This window comes from Oncorhynchus keta, chromosome 8 (genome assembly GCF_023373465.1).
Source record: "Oncorhynchus keta strain PuntledgeMale-10-30-2019 chromosome 8, Oket_V2, whole genome shotgun sequence".
Taxonomy (NCBI): Eukaryota; Metazoa; Chordata; class Actinopteri; order Salmoniformes; family Salmonidae; genus Oncorhynchus; species Oncorhynchus keta.
Genome location: NC_068428.1, coordinates 35,146,119 through 35,168,421, shown reverse-complemented (window position 1 = coordinate 35,168,421; position 22,303 = coordinate 35,146,119). Strand labels below are relative to the sequence as shown.

General features: G+C 40.6%; 2 protein-coding genes across 2 annotated transcripts; both read right to left on the bottom strand.

The window, feature by feature from the left end:
* Positions 1-1,249: 1,249 nt before the first annotated feature.
* On the bottom strand, positions 1,250-3,135 carry LOC118387221 (gap junction delta-2 protein-like). The gene is made up of 2 exons (XM_035775384.2): positions 2,675-3,135; positions 1,250-2,265 (listed from the first exon to the last, which is right to left on the bottom strand). Exons 1-2 carry the CDS (start codon positions 2,749-2,751, stop codon positions 1,410-1,412), a joined length of 933 nt encoding a protein of 310 aa, XP_035631277.1. The 5' UTR covers positions 2,752-3,135; the 3' UTR covers positions 1,250-1,409.
* A 723-nt stretch (positions 3,136-3,858) lies between these two features.
* On the bottom strand, positions 3,859-7,189 carry LOC118387109 (actin, alpha cardiac muscle 1-like). Its single transcript, XM_035775269.2, has 7 exons — positions 7,018-7,189; positions 6,461-6,605; positions 5,668-5,992; positions 5,334-5,495; positions 5,021-5,212; positions 4,573-4,754; positions 3,859-4,223 (listed from the first exon to the last, which is right to left on the bottom strand). Exons 2-7 carry the CDS (start codon positions 6,587-6,589, stop codon positions 4,080-4,082), a joined length of 1,134 nt encoding a protein of 377 aa, XP_035631162.2. The 5' UTR covers positions 6,590-6,605; positions 7,018-7,189; the 3' UTR covers positions 3,859-4,079.
* Positions 7,190-22,303: the final 15,114 nt, after the last annotated feature.

Here is a 22,303-nt window from a genome sequence, read left to right as displayed (position 1 = left end):
TATAGAAACCACAGTGATTCAAATCAAAGATGACAACAGCCTTTACTGGAATTAAAGCTTTCACAATGAAGAGAATACTTTATAGATGGTCATGTTTATATTTATGTACAAATATGGCACTTGATGACATGAAAATCAAGACAATCAATTTCCCCATAAATAAAAGGAATGGGCGCTTGGGTGTAAATAAAAAGTCAAGAAAATTGTCAGCATTTGCAGCAACCCCCCTTTCCCCAATGGAGTGATCACATTGGTTAAGGTCAATGGTGCAAACTCAGGCAACCAAAACAACTTATAGTGCTAATATCATAGATCTATCTGACAAATATGTGAAAGGAGTGATCTAACCTACTAGAGGAATGAATATGCATGTGTGTACATTTGAGGAATATTGACCCTAAAACTGCCAAATAATGTGTATGTTTCGTGCCTATAATGATATGTGGAGTTTAAAATCGGCAAAATGTCATTAAAAGACGTCATAGCACAAATCGGATATATTTTGCCTCATTATTCATATTTAGTGCAAGTATTGTCTCAGCCTCCAGTATTTATGCTGCAGTAGTTTATGTGTCGGGGGGCTAGGGTCAGTTTGTTATATCTGGAGTACTTCTCCTGTCATATTCTGTGTCCTGTGTGAATTTAAGTGTGCTCTCTCTAATTCTCTCTTTCTTTCTCTCTTTCTTTCTCTCTCTCGGAGGACCTGAGCCCTAGGACCATGCCTCAGGACTACCTGACATGATGACTCCTTGCTGTCCCCAGTCCACCTGGCCGTGCTGCTGCTCCAGTTTCAACTGTTCTGCCTTATTATTATTGGACCATGCTGGTCATTTATGAACATTTGAACATCTTGGCCATGTTCTGTTATAATCTCCACCCGGCACAGCCAGAAGAGGACTGGCCACCCCACATAGCCTGGTTCCTCTCTAGGTTTCTTCCTAGGTTTTGGCCTTTCTAGGGAGTTTTCCTAGTCACCGTGCTTCTACACGTGCATTGCTTGCTGTTTGGGGTTTTAGGCTGGGTTTCTGTACAGCACTTTGAGATATCAGCTGATGTACGAAGGGCTATATAAATACATTTGATTTGATGATTTGATATTTGCTCCATGTTCAACTACTGAAGTGAACGACAGAGTGAATATGTGAACACTTTCCAAAATATAGGATAAACCATACTAAAAAGTTGCATCAGTGCCTTCTCGTATGTGTGTGTATATATATATATATGACAAACAAACGTTTTGGTCCGTTTGTTTTTTACTTATCCATAAAATACAAATAAAATCGATATACCCGACCTACTTCGCAAACGAGGTCGGTGAGATAAAATATCTACCACATTATTATTAAATATATGTGAATTCTTTGTAGGCTACAATTGTTCCCATTCAGTTGTATTAAAATCGACAGCTACACATAGGCAGAGTCACTTGATTGAGTGCGGCCGAAATTTGGCATGCTCATTCTCGGCAAGTCTTTGTTACGGATCTCGTAGATGGACTTCCTCCTGGCCTGCACGCCTTTGACAGCTACTTTGATCTTCTTCCACCCAAGATGATTGAGTTCAGCCAAGTTCAGGAGCACACAGACGCCACTGACCGCAAACATGAAGACCAGAAACACTGTCTTTTCCGTGGGCCTGGAAACGTAGCATTCTACATCTTTGATGCAGGGGTATCGATCACATTCATACACCGCGGGGACATTGAATCCGTACAGGAAATATTGACCCACCAGGAACCCTATCTCTAGCGCGTTTCGGAAAACCACTTGGATGATGTAGAATCTTGAGATTCCCTCCTGCCTCCTCATTTTAGACTTTCCACTAGTTCTCATGGCTGAATTTGGGATGTCCTTCACCTCCAAGCAGTCGGGCTCTGCTTCTTTGGTGGAGTTCTCTGTGTTCTGAAGTACTCCATTTACAATGGTGTTTTTCATCTTTTTGCTGTCGTCTCTTTTGATGGAATCATGGCGCTTGTCCAAGGAGAGGAACACGGTGGAGTACCCTCGCTCCAAGCGCTCCTTCTGCTTGGCGGACTGGTGCACAGAGTAAGTGATGAAACAGAGACTGGGGGTGCACACCAGAATAATCTGAAACACCCAATATCTGATGTGGGAAATGGGGAACGCCTTGTCGTAGCAGGCCTGGTTACAGCCGGGCTGCAGGGTGTTGCACACAAACATGGACTGCTCGTCATCATAGACCGTCTCTCCAACGATCGCAACGATTAGAATCCGGAAGATCACCACCACAGTTAGGAGGATCCTACAAAACAAACAAGCACGAAAACAAAAATGTTTCAGTTCAGATATGCAGAGATGATAGACTTGATTGTTAAACAAACAAGATATAGAGACAATTAGCGATTGCAAAGTAAAGCTGGCTCTAGTGTAGGCTACTAAGCAGACGCTAAATGGGAGCTATCCAGTGCTGAAAGCCACCAGACAGTTCTGTTCTAGAAGGAAAGCGCCACCGTGTTTCATCTCAAGTGACAGCTCTGTTATCAAATTATTTCCTTTTGGTTCACATTTTTTTGCATATTGTTATGAATCTTTGTTGGGGTTTTAGCGGGGGGGTTGTACAGTCCTCTCTCTATACACAATCACTTTCAGCACTTGATCAAACACACACTCCTGCTAACACTTTTACAAAGTATCCTCACTTTCCCTCTTACCTTCCGATCATAGTAGAATGCTGTTGGACAGCCGCCTCCAAGAGACGCTCTAATATTGTCCACTCCCCCATGGTCATTCATTCGGAGACGATAGCACACCGTGCACTGTGCAAAATTCCTGTGGAATCTATTGTTTCCAGTGTTTTACTCCGGATGATCCAGTATCTGGAGAATGCATTGGTAACCCACCGCTTCTGCGTTCGCTCGTGCCTTCTACCTTCTGCGCCTCTGCTAAAAGCTCACTCGACAACCCAAGCACTTTTGCTCGCGCGAGCCTGAGTGCTGATTTGTAGAAAGCCCTCCTATTTTCGACCGTGCGCGCGGGACGGTATGTCGCGCGGTGCTTGAATGGAGGGCAGCTGAGTTTAATGTTGGTGGAGAGCTAATCCTGATTTAAATATACTCCCCTTGCGTCACGCGCGGATATTGGTGGAGGTAGGCAGAAAGAGACACCATGTTTTTGACTTTCATTGTTCTCCAAGTATAAGGCGGGAATGTAGCATATTAATATGTAATAAAAATGGTTGGTCATAAGCTCAAATCACGGGGGATGTCTGTCGCCTGTAAGACCACCACATGACAGTGACAGAAGGAGTAGTGGCCGAGAGAGAGACTATAGTTCTGGTCTGTATTCTCTGTAGGCCTATTCTGTATGTGGACTATTATTGTTGTCATGATGGAGGCTACAACGTCTAAGCTGCTTCTGTCTGGAGAGACTATATTGGAACATGCCTGCATCCGTTGCTGATGTACCATGACATACTACACTAGTGTCCGTATAAAAATACATGTGACAGTCTGTCAGGCAAAGCAACAATATATGACCTTACAGTAGCCTAAGCATTTGTTTGTACTTAAAGCCGCAATAATTCCTTAGCCTATACACTCCCAGCCAAGTTTATCTATCTCGGTTGAGTAATCGCTTGGGTTGCCTGAGAGGGTGTAAGGAAACAACTTAGTGGGCAGCCTCGAGTCGTTCTTTTTTAACATACCACATTGTACTGTACTGTACAGTGTGCGTGACTGGACTTAACATGTAGCGTACTAATCTCACGGGCAGGAATGATTTAAACCTGTATTGTGAATGGATAGCCGATGAGTAAACAGATACAGTATGTAATTTTCCTGAATTATAATACAACAAATACCAATATGCAGATGATTGACGAGATGACAAAGTGCGGTATTATACAAGATCCCAGTCTTTTTATAAAGCAAATAAATATCTACATATTGCACTTGGGTGTAAACAAACTGTACATCATTGACAAAACATAAAACAGAGGCCTGTCTGGATTTGTAACTTGCATATGGGTCATAAACAACATATCCATAGGCGGAGGTAATGTAAACAGATCCGTGGTCGTCTGACTGTCTCTGGGGGGAGCGATGGGCAAGTGGGAGCTTAGAAGCACTTCCTGTGGACGATGGAGGGGCCTGCCTCGTCGTACTCCTGCTTACTGATCCACATCTGCTGGAAGGTGGAGAGAGAGGCCAGGATGGAGCCGCCGATCCAGACCGAGTACTTACGCTCGGGGGGAGCGATGATCTAGAGAAGGGGAAAGAGGAAAACCGATAAGCAAAAGTCCTCTCAATATGTACTGCTTTATAATGCACCATACAGTTCATTGTTTGTTCAAATTATCATATAATGCATTATAAGGAGAATATAGGTGTATACTGTGATTGGTCATTAGAAGGCTGTGATTGGTCATTAGTAGGCTGTGATTGGTCATTAATAGGCTGTGATTGGTCATTAGAAGGCTGTGATTGGTCACTAGTAGTCTGTGATTGGTCATTAGTAGTATGTGATTGGTCATTAGTAGGCTCACACAGAGATTGTGGTCAGGTTGGTCTTAGATGTTCAGTTTGTGGACTTCAGTGAGAATAATATTGACCTTGATCTTCATAGTGCTGGGGGCCAGGGCGGTGATCTCCTTCTGCATACGGTCAGCAATACCAGGGTACATGGTGGTACCTCCTGACAGGACGTTGTTGGCGTACAAGTCCTTACGGATATCAATGTCGCACTTCATGATGCTGTTATAGGTGGTCTCATGAATACCAGCAGACTCCATGCCTGGTGAGATAGAAGAGAACAAGTTGTAAGCGAATGCTCTGGATGAGAAGTCACCCAGGTAGGTCTAATTGGTGCTGAAATGGACAGCTCCCTCATTGCTTCAATATAAACATACAGTATGTTTGGCAGTAGTTGGTATAATGACTTATGTAGCTGCTATAAAGGCTATATAAGATCACACAGGGAATATTTTCTTGTCTCCTAAAGAGGTAAAAAAAATGGGTTTGATTGGATAGTGAGCTGCACGATGCTTCTAAGATACCTACCGATGAAGGAAGGCTGGAAGAGGGTCTCAGGGCAGCGGAAGCGCTCGTTGCCGATGGTGATGACCTGACCGTCAGGCAGCTCATAGCTCTTCTCCAGAGAGGAGGAGGAGGCAGCGGTGGCCATCTCATTCTCAAAGTCCAGGGCCACGTAGCACAGCTTCTCCTTGATGTCACGCACGATCTCACGCTCGGCTGTTAGAATAGAAGATTCAAAGTTTTGCAGTTTGGTCGAGAAGGTGGACAACGAATTATGACCGTGCCATTCAATATCAAACATAGCAAATACGTTTATTCTCAGGAATGATGGACTCACCAGTGGTAACGAAGGAGTAGCCACGCTCTGTCAGGATCTTCATCAGGTAGTCAGTGAGGTCGCGACCCGCCAGATCCAGACGCATGATGGCGTGGGGCAGAGCATAACCCTCATAGATGGGCACGTTGTGGGTCACACCATCACCAGAGTCCAGAACAATACCTAGAACATGAGGTAGAATACTATTTAAGCCATGGAAATAGAATAGCTTTATGTTTATCTTAATGGTGTAAACTACGATTCATGTAATGAAAGGTTGCATGAGACTCAATAATACACTGGATCTGAATTGTATGTTAATGTATGGAGTCTTTCTCCTCGGCTCGTTTCTCACCGGTGGTACGACCGGAGGCGTAGAGAGATAGCACGGCCTGGATGGCCACGTACATGGCGGGGACGTTGAAGGTCTCAAACATGATCTGGGTCATCTTCTCCCTGTTGGCCTTGGGGTTGAGGGGGGCCTCAGTGAGCAGGGTGGGGTGCTCCTCAGGGGCCACACGCAGCTCGTTGTAGAAGGTGTGATGCCAGATCTTCTCCATGTCGTCCCAGTTGGTAATGATGCCATGCTCGATGGGGTACTTGAGGGTCAGGATACCTCTCTTGCTCTGGGCCTCGTCTCCCACATAGGAGTCCTTCTGTCCCATGCCTACCATCACACCCTGCAGGGGGAGAAAGGAAGCAAACCTAGTCAAAACACAATTCCTCAAAGTCAAACACAGGGCCAGATAGTTGTAAGCTACAATAGCATAGGACATTCATTCATGTATTAATTCATTATTTTTCTTCCTTTGTGTCTTTCTTTCACAATTCAATGGTCTAGTGCCCTCAAACGCAACTCTGGACCTTGAAGCCTGGTCCACTGTCTTGTTTCATTGTTGTCCTCTAATCAAGGAATGATTTAGACCTGGGACACCAAGTGGTTGCAATTCATTATCAGGTAGAACAGAAATCCGGACCTTTTAGGGTAAGAGTTGAATAACCCTGGTTCCGGTCAAATAAAACCGGGAGCAGATAATCAAGAGTAATGCACAATGTATAGACAATTAAGTCTGGAAAAACGCCCAATTTGATGGATGTATGATGTATCCTCATAAATGTTTCGTTGATTTTCATGCTGGGAAGTTTACCTGATGACGGGGGCGACCAACGATGGAGGGGAACACTGCGCGAGGTGCGTCATCTCCGGCAAAGCCAGCCTTCACCAGACCCGAGCCGTTGTCGCACACAAGGGCGGTAGTCTCGTCGTCGTCACACATGATGTCAGCTGGGTTTCTGTTATGATAAAACGCACATTAGGCTAAGTAGTATAGGCTACAGGTCATAATACAAAAGCGTTTCATAACTCCGGTCATCGACTAGCCCCAACAGTAGCCTACATCTTTTTGTTGTGGCTCCGGGAAACACTGGCAGGCTAACGTTGTACAGTATATGCTACAGCACACAGGCCACACAAGTCTAACAAACTTATTTTGAGTAATGATTTATCTATTTTAAAACCTTATAGCGAGCACCACAATGTCAAATAATGTATTATTAATATAATATGAATAATGAACTGCAGATTAATATTCCATATGATTCATCATCAATTTCGCTTTTTCGTCCGAACCTGATGGAAAACAGACTACTAAATAGAACTCTCTGTTTCCCGTATTTGAATAATGACAAGTTGTCAGATACTCACCAAATAAGTACCGAGTATCCTGTTCCTCTGAATGAGCAGCGGTGGTGTGGTGTGGTGAGGGCAGAACCCAATTTATAGGTCTACTCTACAAGCGCCACTACGCCCGGCGGCCTCTTTCTCCTTATTTGGATGCCAGGCCCTGTTATGAATGGAGTGGAAGGGCGCTGGGGCTCGCGCGTTGACTCCTGAACGCCCATGTATGGAAGGGGACCCGCGCGGACAGACAGCTGTGTAGTATGAGGGTGTGAAGATGTCTGGAGTTTTTCCCTCTATTTTCTACACGGCACAGTGAGTTGACATGAAGAATAATGTTATTTGCTGGCTAAGTTTTCAGCAGCAGACGTCATTCCCTCTTATAGACTTGAGCATGCCATGGATTTTAACAGGCCTTATAGGGTCTATACTTTCAGGCATTATGTGATTTGAGGGTTAACTTTTTATCTCTTAGCAATGCCTTCTATTAAGAACAATGACTTTAGTGTTCAGTAAATGTAAGACTCCACCCCTTCTAATGTGTGTGTCTGTGTGTTTGTCACTCACTGTGACTAAAATGTGATAAGGAGAGCATGGTTGAGGGCTTGTGTCGTCCATGCAGTTGACTGTTGGTAGTGATTCCTCTTCATGTAGGACCCCATAATGACAAAGCAAAAACAGGTTTTTAGACATGTTTGCAAAAAAAATGTAAACAAAAAATACTGAAATATATCACATTTACATACCAGCTGTCAGAGCAGCAACACAGATCACTGCACCTGTACATAGCTCATCCGTAAATAGCCCATCCAATCTACCTCATCCCCATACTGTATTTATTTATCTTGCTCCTTTGCACCCCAGTATCTCAACTTGCACATTCATCTTCTGCACATCCTACCATAACAGTGTTTTAATTGCTATATTGTAATTACTTCTCCACCAAGGCCTATTTATTGCCTTACCTCTCTTATCCTACCTTATTTGCACACAGTGTATATATATTTTTCTACTGTATTATTGACTGTACGTTTGTTTATCCCATGTGTAACTCTGTGTTATTGTATGTGTCGAACTGATTTGCTTTATCTTGGCCAGGTCGCAGTTGTAAATGAGAACTTGTTCTCAACTGGCCTTCCTGGTTAAATAAAGGTGAAATAAATCAAACAGAAACATACGCTACCATTCCAAAGTTTGGGATCACTTAGAAATGTCCTTGTTTTCCATGAAAACATACATGACACGAGTTGCAAAATGAATAGGAAATACAGTCAAGACATTGACAAGGTTATAAATAATTATTTACAATTGAAATAATAATTGTTTCCTTCAAACTTTGCATTCATCAAAGAATCCTCAATTTGCAGCAATTACCACCTTGCATACCTTTGGCATTCTAGTTGTCAGTTTGTTGAGGTAATCTGAAGAGATTTCCCCCCATGAAGCACCTCCCACAAGTTGGATTGGCTTGATAGGCACTTCTTACATACTATACGGTCAAGCTGCTCCCACAACAACTCAATAGGGTTGAGATTCAGTGACTCTGATGGCCACTCCATTATAGACAGAATACCAGTTGATTGCTTCTTCCATAAATAGTTATTGCATAGTTTGGAGCTGTGCTTTGTGTCATTGTCCTGTTTTAGGAGGAAATTGGCTCCAAGTAAGTGCCGTCCACAGGGTATGGCATGGCGTTGCAAAATGGAGTGATAGCCTTCCCTCTTCAAGATCCCTTTTAGCCTGTACAAATCTCCCACTTTACCACCACCAAAGCACCCCCAGAAAATCACATTGCCTCCACCATGCTTGACAGATGGCGTCTGGAACACGCTGTCGTACACGTTGATCCAGAGCATCACTAACCTGCTCAATGGGTGCCATGTCTGAGTATTCATGGAAGAACTAGGATAGTTTCAGCTTCACGGAATGGTGTACAGATCCTTGCGACATTGGGCTGTGCATTATCATGATGAAACATTAGAGGGTGGCGGTGGATGAATGGCACGACAATGGGCCTCAGGATTTCATCAAGGTATCTTTGTGCATTTAAATTGCCATTGATAAAATGCATTTGTGTTCGTTGTCCGTAGCTTATGCCTGCCCATACCATAACCCCACCGTCACCATGGGGCACTCTGTTTACAATGTTGACATCAGCAAACCGCTCACCCACACGACGCTATACATGTGGTTTGCGGTTGTGAGTCCGGTTGGACGTACTACCAAATTCTCTAAAACTGCGTTGGAGGCGGCTTATGGTAGATAAATTAACATTAAATTATCTGGCAACAGCTCTGGTGGACACTCCTGTAGTCAGCATGCCAATTGTACACTACCTCAAAATTGAAGACATCTGTGGCATTGTGTTGTGTGACAAAACTGTACATTGTAGAGTGGCATTTTATTTTCCCCAGCACAAGGTGCACCTGTGTAATAATCGCTTTGGATAAAAGCGTCTGCTAAATGGCATATATTATATATATATTATTATATTATATTATTATTATATTATTATATTATATTATTAATCATGCTGTTTAATCAGCTTCATGATATGCCACACCTGTCAGGTGAATGCATTATATTGGCAATGGAGAAATGCTTACTAACACAGATGTAAGGAAATTTGTGCACACAATTTGAGAGAAATACGTTTTTTGTGCATTTGGAACATTTCTGGGATCTTTTATTTCAGCTCATGAAACATGGGACCAACACTTTACATGTTGTGTTTATATTTTTGTTCAGTGTACATTACAAACACACCCACACACCAGATCTGCAAAAGATGCTGCCCGAGAGGCTAATAACATCAAAATGAACAGAGCTGTGACTTCCTATGGTGAGAGCAGCTGTCCAATACCCAGAATGGGATAGATTGTTAAGGCCATAGTTACTAGGGTTTCTAGTCTGGTACGAGACTCTCCCTTCCTCACACATTACATTATCACTCTCCAACAGTGCTATTTTACTGCAGTAAGAACATCGTGGAAACATTGAGCTATGGATGTTTTTTCCTGAACTCTGTATATGTCTTTTCTTTAGGTGTAAATTTTGGTACTGTGGGGATAGCAGCCAGATCAACCTTTTCCTATCCTCTGACACGGGGGGAAGTCATGTGACTAGATGATGTAACAGACAGCCACTAGTGCTTTACCCATAATCCCACCCACATTCTCTGTCTGAGCATCTGTCAGCTGGCCTCGGGTCTTCAGGGCTGGGATAAATGGTTGGGGGTTAGGAAGAGGGGGTAGCTGCTAGAAATAACTGAGATGGGTTTTGCTATGTGGATAAAATGTCAGATTTATGATGTTTTTTTTACTGTATTTTTGATGCACAATAACTAGCCTATGAACTGTCAATTTCTAACATTTATTTAAAAAAGGACTAACCTTTAGTGCGCAAACACATGTGTATTAAGTATGGAATTTACAGTAATCTCTGCCCTTCATGGTTCTAGTCATTTGTAATGATTCTCTTGTGTGAACTTCTTAAACCGCATCAGCATTAAACTTCATTTCTTTAAAAGAAGATTTCATTCTGAATGATCCTATTAGTCTATGAAGTAAGGATTACGTTTTTTTTCATGTTTCTTAATCCTCTCCTATGTGCTAACTAAAAAAATAAAAATAATCATACTGTACGCTTGGTTTTAATCTCTTATGGGTTGCTTTATGTAAATTGTTCATATATTTGTTACTTCACCATCTCCAAGCAACTGTGTACAGAATGGTATCATTTCCAAAGTACAATTTGTTCCAACTCTTACTGGAATTACTTTAGGTTCTGGGTTTATGATACATGTTGAGGATGACTCAGCAGGAGATATCATAGTCTGCAAGTGTAAACTACGGCTTGAAACCAACGTTTTGTGATCAATAATGTTTATGCATATTAGTCATGTTAGAATAGACTTGAATAAGTAGTTCCAGAAAAAAACACCTTCTATACTTTGCATGCTGTGGTGAGATCTGCATAAATGAATGTATTAGCCTTTCATATTAATATAGGCATATCCATATTCATAAAGCATTGATTATGCACAGGTGTAGGCTTTCCTTTGTTGCCTAAAAACTCATATATCTAAGCTTATACCTGAACGGCAGGTAATAGTTTGATTCTTTTGACATCTCTTATATTGTATAAACACTGCTGTCTGTAGTCTGGTCCGTCCTCCTCCTGTCCTCAGTCTGGTCTGTCCTCGTCTTGTCCTCAGTCTGGTCTGTCCTCCTCCTGTCCTCAGTCTGGTCCGTCCTCCTCCTGTCCTCAGTCTGGTCTGTCCTCCTCTTGTCCTCAGTCTGGTCTGTCCTCCTCCTGTCCTCAGTCTGGTCTGTCCTCCCCCTGTCCTCAGTCTGGTCCGTCCTCCTCTTGTCCTCAGTCTGGTCCGTCCGCCTCCTGTCCTCAGTCTGATCCATCCTCCTCCTGTCCTCAGTCTGATCCGTCCTCCTCCTGTCCTCAGTCTGATCCGTCTTCCTCCTGTCCTCAGTCTGATCCGTCCTCCTCCTGTCCTCAGTCTGGTCCGTCCTCCTCCTGTCCTCAGTCTGGTCCGTCCTTCTCCTGTCCTCAGTCTGGTCCGTCCTCCTCCTGTCCTCAGCCTGATCCGTCCTCCTCCTGTCCTCAGTCTGGTCCGTCCTCCTCCTGTCCTCAGTCTGGTCCGTCCTCCTCCTGTCCTCAGTCTGGTCCGTCCTCCTCCTGTCCTCAGTCTGGTCCGTCCTCCTCCTGTCCTCAGTCTGGTCCGTCCTCCTCCTGTCCTCAGTCTGGTCTGTCCTCCTTACCCCAGTCTGGTCCGTCCTCCTCCTGTCCTCAGTCTGGTCCGTCCTCCTCCTGTCCTCAGTCTGGTCTGTCCTCCTCCTGTCCTCAGTCTGGTCCGTCCTCCTCCTGTCCTCAGTCTGGTCCGTCCTCCTCCTGTCCTCAGTCTGGTCCGTCCTCCTCCTGTCCTCAGTCTGGTCCGTCCTCCTCCTGTCCTCAGTCTGGTCCGTCCTCCTCCTGTCCTCAGTCTGGTCCGTCCTCCTCCTGTCCTCAGTCTGGTCTGTCCTCCTCCTGTCCTCAGTCTGGTCCGTCCTCCTCCTGTCCTCAGTCTGATCCATCCGACCCTCATGCATCTCTCACTGTATCCAGCTACATTTGGACATTTAGGGCTCGATTCAATCTGTATCGCAAAAATTCAGCTCTATAGCGCGATTGGGATTTAATGGCAATGTTCCCTTTGTGAAGACTGCATTCACGGTAAACACTACAGATGCGCTATAGCACTGAACTCCCACAATACGGATTGAATCTAGCCCTTATTTAGACTCCCCAACCATAAACAACCTGCAGATACTGTATTTAATATACTATATATAATATACTGTATTTAAGATACTGCACAGCTAGTGTTACTGTAAATATATATATTTTTATCTGATCAAAGTATGTTTTTATTTAGATAGACACAGATCTGTAACTGTACGCTGGTTTCAGGACATGGAAGGAGATCCGTTGGGAATCCTTAGGGAGGAAGATGACCTCTCCCTCTAGCCCTCTGCTGTCTTCCCTGCACATATTAAACAGCTGAGATTGATCTGCTGCCATCATTAAGGATTCCATCAATGTCAATTTAATTCCACCCAACGCCTGGGCTCAGTAAACAAAGTTGGCATTGAGGACACTTCAGACCTTCACTGTGTTCAGTTACCCAACATTTCAATGTTGCTTAGTGGCAATCTTACCATACAGTTTCACTGTCCATATTCTGCTTATCTTTGGATGACATATTATGAACAATATGTGTCAGATCTTACTAGCCTGTTCCCAGATCTGTTTGTGCTGTATAGCCATCTCCTTTGGTGGTTGTTATGCCAGACAGTATAAACAGATTTGGAATTAGGCTAATATAGCACAATCAAATCACAATTTATTTAAGGTGCATTTAACAAAGTCTCAACACACTCTGCAAATAAATAAAAAAAATATATAAACAATGAATAGATAATAAGCTGCTTAATAAGCAACACTGTATGAGTTCCCCAATGTCCGTGTCTGAAATATAGCCTGCGTGTTCTTTTCTGGTTAGAAACACAATGGTGTCTCTATTGGTGATCTGTCCGCCATTGAGAAAGTGATTGAAAAAGCCTAGGGTCGTGCAGAAAGGAGGAGGACGGACCACTTCCGGGTAGATTTCCTTACATTTAGCTCCCTGAAATAGATACAGTAGTTTGATCCAACCGTTTTCCTCAGAGGAGCCTCAAAGAACAATACTGTGTCTCGCAGTATTCTAAATCCGTACAGAAAGTCTGAGGATTTCATCAAACTGTTCTGGCTGTTAACACCCAAAGATGCGACACATAAGCACACAGATATGAATAGTTGATGTTCTATTTTAGCTTTTGCACCAAGGTGCAATATTAATGGGGCATTTTAGTCGGAGTTTAGTAATTCACAGTGAAAGCATTTAGTCCCTCAACAGGATACACAAAGTAACCAACTGTGTTTGTTTCCTTCCTTAGATGAATATTTTCGAGTGTATGGAGAGAATTAAGGTCAAGTACAATCATAGCAGAATTCTGTCTTCAAATGCCTTCATTTGGACTGGAGAGACACAACAAGGATATTCCACAGTGCCGCATGTTCCGCATGCATTTTTAAAGCAACAAAACTACCTTTCATTTTGAAATGATTTCCAAATTATGGGCAAATGCATGGTTGGGCTATTGCTATTGATATCTATTCATGAGATAATAATAAGGTACAAACAGCATCATCCTAACAAACAGTATGTAAGGAAAACATGATTGGTTGGTGACTTCTTGTTGACACGGTGTAAAGGCTACTACAGTATATCCATCTATAAATACCCTCTTATTCCTAAGTGTGCTCTGTATAAAGTCCACTCTGGCCCCAAGCTAGGCATGTCAGGGAGATATGTAGAACATCATGCCAGTGCCAGATCTATAATTTTATATCAACGTTGGCGGGGCAGAGGGGTCATACCAGAGAAGATAGAGGTGCCATGTCACCACACCATCTCTCTCTCTCCTCTCTCTTTCTATTTCTCTCTCCTCTCTTTTTTTCTCTCTCTCTCTCCATATAACCCCTCTATTTATCTTTGCCCCCATCTGTCTCTCTCTCTCTCTCTCGCCCATCTCTCTCTTCTCTCTTTCGCCTTCCCTCTCTTTTACTGAGACTCACCCTCAACCCTTACAGACACAACAGGTGCATTTCCTTCTGATGAATGATCTTTCATGAAACGGATTGTGCGGTATTATGAGAAAAAAATCACTTCTATACGCAGGGGGTCTTCACCTACTCACAGGTTACTTTAAAGAAGACGTGAGTTATTTCTGCAACTGGGATTACGTGTTTGTTTGTTCAAACCAGAGTGTATGGTCCTGTGTGGAGGTTCTGAAAATAAACAGACCCTAGCAATGATCACCTGTCTTCCTATTGTTTTCTTCCTTCAGTGTCCTGCTGCTCTCAACTGTGGCTGGGGGTCCGAGTGGTGGTGGTGTCTGTCTCTCTCTGTCTTTGTCTGTGGGGGAGGTGTTGGTGGGGCTACCCCTCTGAGGCAGCTGCTGTATACTAGACTAGAGTGACAGAGACAGGAGAACCTGGGGGGTTATGGACCTCTCTACCAGCAGCTTCAAGCCCCTGTACAGGCAGCTAGGCGGTAGGAATGATTCAGAAGGAGAGGGGCTCTGACACCGGACAGGCCTAGTTTGGTAAGTTATCTGCCAAAGACCGCAAAGTGGAAGGCAATTCCCAACTTGGACAGGCTGAGGCGGAGCACTTCTGACAGACAGAGGGGGAGGGAGTTGGGAAGGGAGGTGTGTAGGGATGGGATAGTACACTATGCTGAGAGGTAATTATTTATTTTATATCCTACTACACAATGCAAATCATTTCTGTCTAGGCATTGCAGGTCTCTTTAAATGCAAACTGAAACCTGAGATGGATTCATTTTGAGTGAAGACACATCACATTATTTAACAAACATTCATACTGGGAGACACATCACATTATTTAACAAACATTCATACTGGGAGACACATCACATTATTTAACAAACATTCATACTGGGAGACACATCACATTATTTAACAAACATTCATACTGGGAGACACATCACATTATTTAACAAACATGCATACTGGGAAACACATCACATTATTTAACAAACATTCATACAGGGAAACACATCACATTATTTAACAAACATTCATACAGGGGGACATATCACATTATTTAACAAACATTCATACAGGGAGACACATCACATTATTTATGAAACATTCATACTGGGAGACACATCACATTATTTATGAAACATTCATACAGGGAGACACATCACATTATTTATGAAACATTCATACAGGGAGACACATCACATTATTTATGAAACATTCATACTGGGAGACACATCACATTATTTATGAAACATTCATACTGAGAGACACATCACATTATTTATGGAACATTCATACTGGGGGACATATCACATTATTTAACAAACATTCATACAGGGGGACATATCACATTATTTAACAAACATTCATACTAGGGGACATATCACATAATTTAACAAACATTCATACAGGGAGACACATCACATTATTTATGAAACATTCATACTGGGAGACACATCACATTATTTATGAAACATTCATACAGGGAGACACATCACATTATTTATGAAACATTCATACTGGGAGACACATCACATTATTTATGAAACATTCATACTGGGAGACACATCACATTATTTATGAAACATTCATACTGAGAGACACATCACATTATTTATGGAACATTCATACTGGGGGACATATCACATTATTTAACAAACATTCATACAGGGGGACATATCACATTATTTAACAAACATTCATACTAGGGGACATATCACATAATTTAACAAACATTCATACAGGGGGACACATCACATTATTTAACAAACATTCATACAGGGGGACATATCACATTATTTAACAAACATTCATACAGGGAGACACATCACATTATTTATGAAACATTCATACTGAGAGACACATCACATTATTTATGGAACATTCATACTGGGGGACATATCACATTATTTAACAAACATTCATACAGGGGGACATATCACATTATTTAACAAACATTCATACTAGGGGACATATCACATAATTTAACAAACATTCATACAGGGGGACATATCACATTATTTAACAAACATTCATACAGGGGGACATATCACATTATTTAACAAACATTCATACAGGGGGACACATCACATTATTTAACAAACATTCATACTGGGAGACACATCACATTATTTAACAAACATTCATACTGAGAGACATATCACATTATTTAACAAACATTCATACAGGGGGACATATCACATTATTTAACAAACATTCATACTGGGAGACACATCACATTATTTAACAAACATTCATACAGGGAGACATATCACATTATTTAACAAACATTCATACAGGGGGACATATCACATTATTTAACAAACATTCATACTAGGGGACATATCACATAATTTAACAAACATTCATACAGGGGGACATATCACATTATTTAACAAACATTCATACAGGGGGACATATCACATTATTTAACAAACATTCATACTAGGGGACATATCACATAATTTAACAAACATTCATACAGGGGGACATATCACATTATTTAACAAACATTCATACAGGGGGACATATCACATTATTTAACAAACATTCATACTGGGAGACACATCACATTATTTATGAAACATTCATACTGGGAGACACATCACATTATTTATGAAACATTCATACTGGGAGACACATCACATTATTTATGAAACATTCATACTGGGAGACACATCACATTATTTAACAAACATTCATACTGGGAGACACATCACATTATTTATGAAACATTCATACTGGGAGACACATCACATTATTTATGAAACATTCATACTGGGAGACACATCACATTATTTAACAAACATTCATACTGGGAGACACATCACATTATTTATGAAACATTCATACTGGGGGACACATCACATTATTTATGAAACATTCATACTGGGAGACACATCACATTATTTATGAAACATTCATACTGGGAGACACATCACATTATTTAGGAAACATTCATACTGGGAGACACATCACATTATTTATGAAACATTCATACTGGGGGACACATCACATTATTTAACAAACATTCATACTGGGAGACACATCACATTATTTATGAAACATTCATACTGGGAGACACATCACATTATTTATGAAACATTCATACTGGGAGACACATCACATTATTTATGAAACATTCATACTGGGAGACACATCACATTATTTAACAAACATTCATACTGGGAGACACATCACATTATTTAGGAAACATTCATACTGGGAGACACATCACATTATTTAACAAACATTCATACAGGGAGACACATCACATTATTTAACAAACATTCATACTGGGAGACACATCACATTATTTATGAAACATTCATACTGGGAGACACATCACATTATTTAACAAACATTCATACTGGGAGACACATCACATTATTTATGAAACATTCATACAGGGAGACACATCACATTATTTATGAAACATTCAGACAGGGAGACACATCACATTATTTATGAAACATTCATACAGGGAGACACATCACATTATTTGTGAAACATTCATACTGGGAGACACATCACATTATTTATGAAACATTCAGACAGGGAGACACATCACATTATTTATGAAACATTCAGACAGGGAGACACATCACATTATTTATGAAACATTCATACTGGGGGACACATCACATTATTTAACAAACATTCATACTGGGAGACACATCACATTATTTATGAAACATTCATACTGGGAGACACATCACATTATTTAACAAACATTCATACAGGGAGACACATCACATTATTTAACAAACATTCATACTGGGAGACACATCACATTATTTATGAAACATTCATACTGGGAGACACATCACATTATTTAACAAACATTCATACTGGGAGACACATCACATTATTTATGAAACATTCATACAGGGAGACACATCACATTATTTATGAAACATTCAGACAGGGAGACACATCACATTATTTATGAAACATTCATACAGGGAGACACATCACATTATTTATGAAACATTCATACTGGGAGACACATCACATTATTTAGGAAACATTCAGACAGGGAGACACATCACATTATTTATGAAACATTCAGACAGGGAGACACATCACATTATTTATGAAACATTCAGACAGGGAGACACATCACATTATTTATGAAACATTCATACTGGGAGACACGTCACATTATTTAACAAACATTCATACTGGGAGACACATCACATTATTTATGAAACATTCAGACAGGGAGACACATCACATTATTTAGGAAACATTCAGACAGGGGGACATATCACATTATTTATGAAACATTCATACTGGGGGACACATCACATTATTTAGGAAACATTCAGACAGGGGGACATATCACATTATTTATGAAACATTCATACTGGGGGACACGTCACATTATTTAACAAACATTCAGACAGGGAGACACATCACATTATTTATGAAACATTCAGACAGGGAGACACATCACATTATTTAGGAAACATTCAGACAGGGGGACATATCACATTATTTATGAAACATTCAGACAGGGAGACACATCACATTATTTATGAAACATTCATACTGGGGGACACGTCACATTATTTAACAAACATTCAGACAGGGAGACACATCACATTATTTATGAAACATTCAGACAGGGAGACACATCACATTATTTAGGAAACATTCAGACAGGGGGACATATCACATTATTTATGAAACATTCATACAGGGAGACACATCACATTATTTAGGAAACATTCAGACAGGGGGACACATCACATTATTTAACAAACATTCATACTGGGAGACACATCACATTATTTATGAAACATTCAGACAGGGGGACACATCACATTATTTAGGAAACATTCAGACAGGGGGACACATCACATTATTTAGGAAACATTCAGACAGGGGGACACATCACATTATTTAACAAACATTCATACTGGGAGACACATCACATTATTTAACAAACATTCATACTGGGAGACACATCACATTATTTATGAAACATTCATACTGGGAGACACATCACATTATTTAGGAAACATTCAGACAGGGAGACACATCACATTATTTAGGAAACATTCATACTGGGAGACACATCACATTATTTAACAAACATTCATACTGGGAGACACATCACATTATTTATGAAACATTCATACTGCGGGACACATCACATTATTTAACAAACATTCATACTGGGAGACACGTCACATTATTTATGAAACATTCAGACAGGGGGACACATCACATTATTTAACAAACATTCATACTGGGAGACACATCACATTATTTAGGAAACATTCATACAGGGGGACACATCACATTATTTAACAAACATTCATACTGGGAGACACATCACATTATTTAGGAAACATTCATACTGGGAGACACATCACATTATTTATGAAACATTCATACTGGGAAACACATCACATTATTTATGAAACATTCATACAGGGAGACACATCACATTATTTATGAAACATTCATACTGGGAGACACATCACATTATTTAGGAAACATTCATACTGGGAGACACATCACATTATTTATGAAACATTCATACTGGGAGACACATCACATTATTTAACAAACATTCATACTGGAGACACATCACATTATTTAACAAACATTCATACAGGGGGACATATCACATTATTTAACAAACATTCATACAGGGGGACATATCACATTATTTAGACAAACATTCATACCAGGGGACATATCACATAATTTGGAGACACAAACATTCATACAGGGGGACACATCACATTATTTAACAAACATTCATACAGGGGGAGACACATCACATTATTTAACAAACATTCATACTGGGGACACATCACATTATTTAACAAACATTCATACAGGGAGACACATCACATTATTTAACAAACATTCATACAGGGGGACATATCACATTATTTAACAAACATTCATACTGGGAGACACATCACATTATTTATGAAACATTCATACTGGGAGACACATCACATTATTTATGAAACATTCATACTGGGAGACACATCACATTATTTATGAAACATTCATACTGGGAGACACACATTATTTAACAAACATTCATACTGGGGCACATCACATTTAGAAACATTCATACTGGGAGACACTGGATCACATTATTTATGAAACATTCATACTGCAGGGGAGACACATCACATTATTTAACAAACATTCATACTGGGAGACACATCACATTATTTAGAAACATTCATACTGGGAGACACATCACATTATTTATGAAACATTCAGGGCCTGGGAGACACATCACATTATTTATGAAACATTCATACAGGGGGAGACACATCACATTATTTATGAAACATTCATACTGGGAGACACATCACATTATTTATGAAACATTCATACTGGCCTGGAGACACATCACATTATTTATGAAACATTCATACTGGGAGACACATCACATTATTTAACAAACATTCATACAGGGCCTGGAGACACATCACATTATTTAACAAACATTCATACAGGGGAGACACATCACATTATTTATGAAACAGGGGCATACTGGGAGACACATCACATTATTTATGGAACATTCATACTGGGGACATATCACATTATTTAACAAACATTCATACAGGGGGACATATCACATTATTTGGAAACATTCATACTGCAGGGGACTGGAGACACATCATTTAACAAACATTCATACAGGGGAGACATATCACATTATTTAACAAACATTCATACTGGGAGACACATCACATTATTTAGGAAACATTCATACTGGAGACACATCACATTATTTAGGAACATTCATACTGGGAGACACATCACATTATTTATGAAACATTCATACTGGGAGACACATCACATTAGGTCAGAAACATTCAGGGGCCTGGAGACACATCACATTATTTAACAAACATTCATACTGGGAGACACATCACATTATTTAACAAACATTCATGGGGGACACATCACATTAGGCAAACATTCCTGGGAGACACATCACATTATTTATGAAACATTCAGGGGGCCTGGGAGACACATCACATTATTTATGGAACATTCATACTGGGAGACACATATCACAGGCTGCAGGGGCCTGGGAAACACATACAGGGGGACATATCAGGGCATTATTGGAGACAAACATTCATACAGGGGACAGGGGCACATAATTTAGACAAACATTCATACAGGGGGACATATCACATTATTTAACAAACATTCATACAGGGGGACATATCACATTATTTAACAAACATTCATACAGGGGGACACATCACATTATTTAACAAACATTCATACTGGGAGACACATCACATTATTTAACAAACATTCATACTGAGAGACATATCACATTATTTAACAAACATTCATACAGGGGGACATATCACATTATTTAACAAACATTCATACTAGGGGACATATCACATAATTTAACAAACATTCATACAGAGGGACATATCACATTATTTAACAAACATTCATACAGGGGGACATATCACATTATTTGGGAACAAACATTCATACTAGGCTGCAGGGACCTATCACACATTTAACAAACATTCAGGCTGGGGGCATGGAGATCACATTTAACAAACATTCATACAGGGGGACATATCACATTATTTGGGAGACACATTCATACTAGGGGACATATCACATTATTGGAGACACACATTCAGGCCAGGGGGGACATATCACATTATTTAACAAACATTCATACAGGGCCTGGAGACACACATTATTTAACAAACATTCATACTGGGAGACACATCACATTATTTATGAAACATTCAGGGGAGACACATCACATTATTTATGAAACATTCATACTGGGAGACACATCACATTATTTATGAAACAGGGGCATACTGAGAGACACACATTATTTAACAAACAGGGGGAGACACATCACATTATTTATGAAACATTCATACTGGGAGACACATCACATTATTTATGAAACATTCATACTGGGAGACACATCACATTATTTAACAGGGCATACTGGGAGACACATCAGGCCAGGAAACATTCTGCACTGGGCCTGGACACACACATTATTTATGAAACATTCATACAGGGGGAGACACATCACATTATTTAGGAAACATTCATACTGGGAGACACACACATTATTTAGGAAACATTCATACTGGGAGACA

Coding starts and splice junctions, on each gene's coding strand:
- LOC118387221 (XM_035775384.2), bottom strand. CDS start 2,751: ATGACCATGGGGGAGTGGACAATATTAGAGCGTCTCTTGGAGGCGGCT. Junction 2,266..2,674: donor CATTCTACTATGATCGGAAG/GTAAGAGGGAAA, acceptor TTTGTTTTGTAG/GATCCTCCTAACTGTGGTGG.
- LOC118387109 (XM_035775269.2), bottom strand. CDS start 6,589: ATGTGTGACGACGACGAGACTACCGCCCTTGTGTGCGACAACGGCTCG. Junction 5,213..5,333: donor CTACTCCTTCGTTACCACTG/GTGAGTCCATCA, acceptor CTATTCTAACAG/CCGAGCGTGAGATCGTGCGT. Junction 4,755..5,020: donor CTTCCAGCCTTCCTTCATCG/GTAGGTATCTTA, acceptor CTATCTCACCAG/GCATGGAGTCTGCTGGTATT.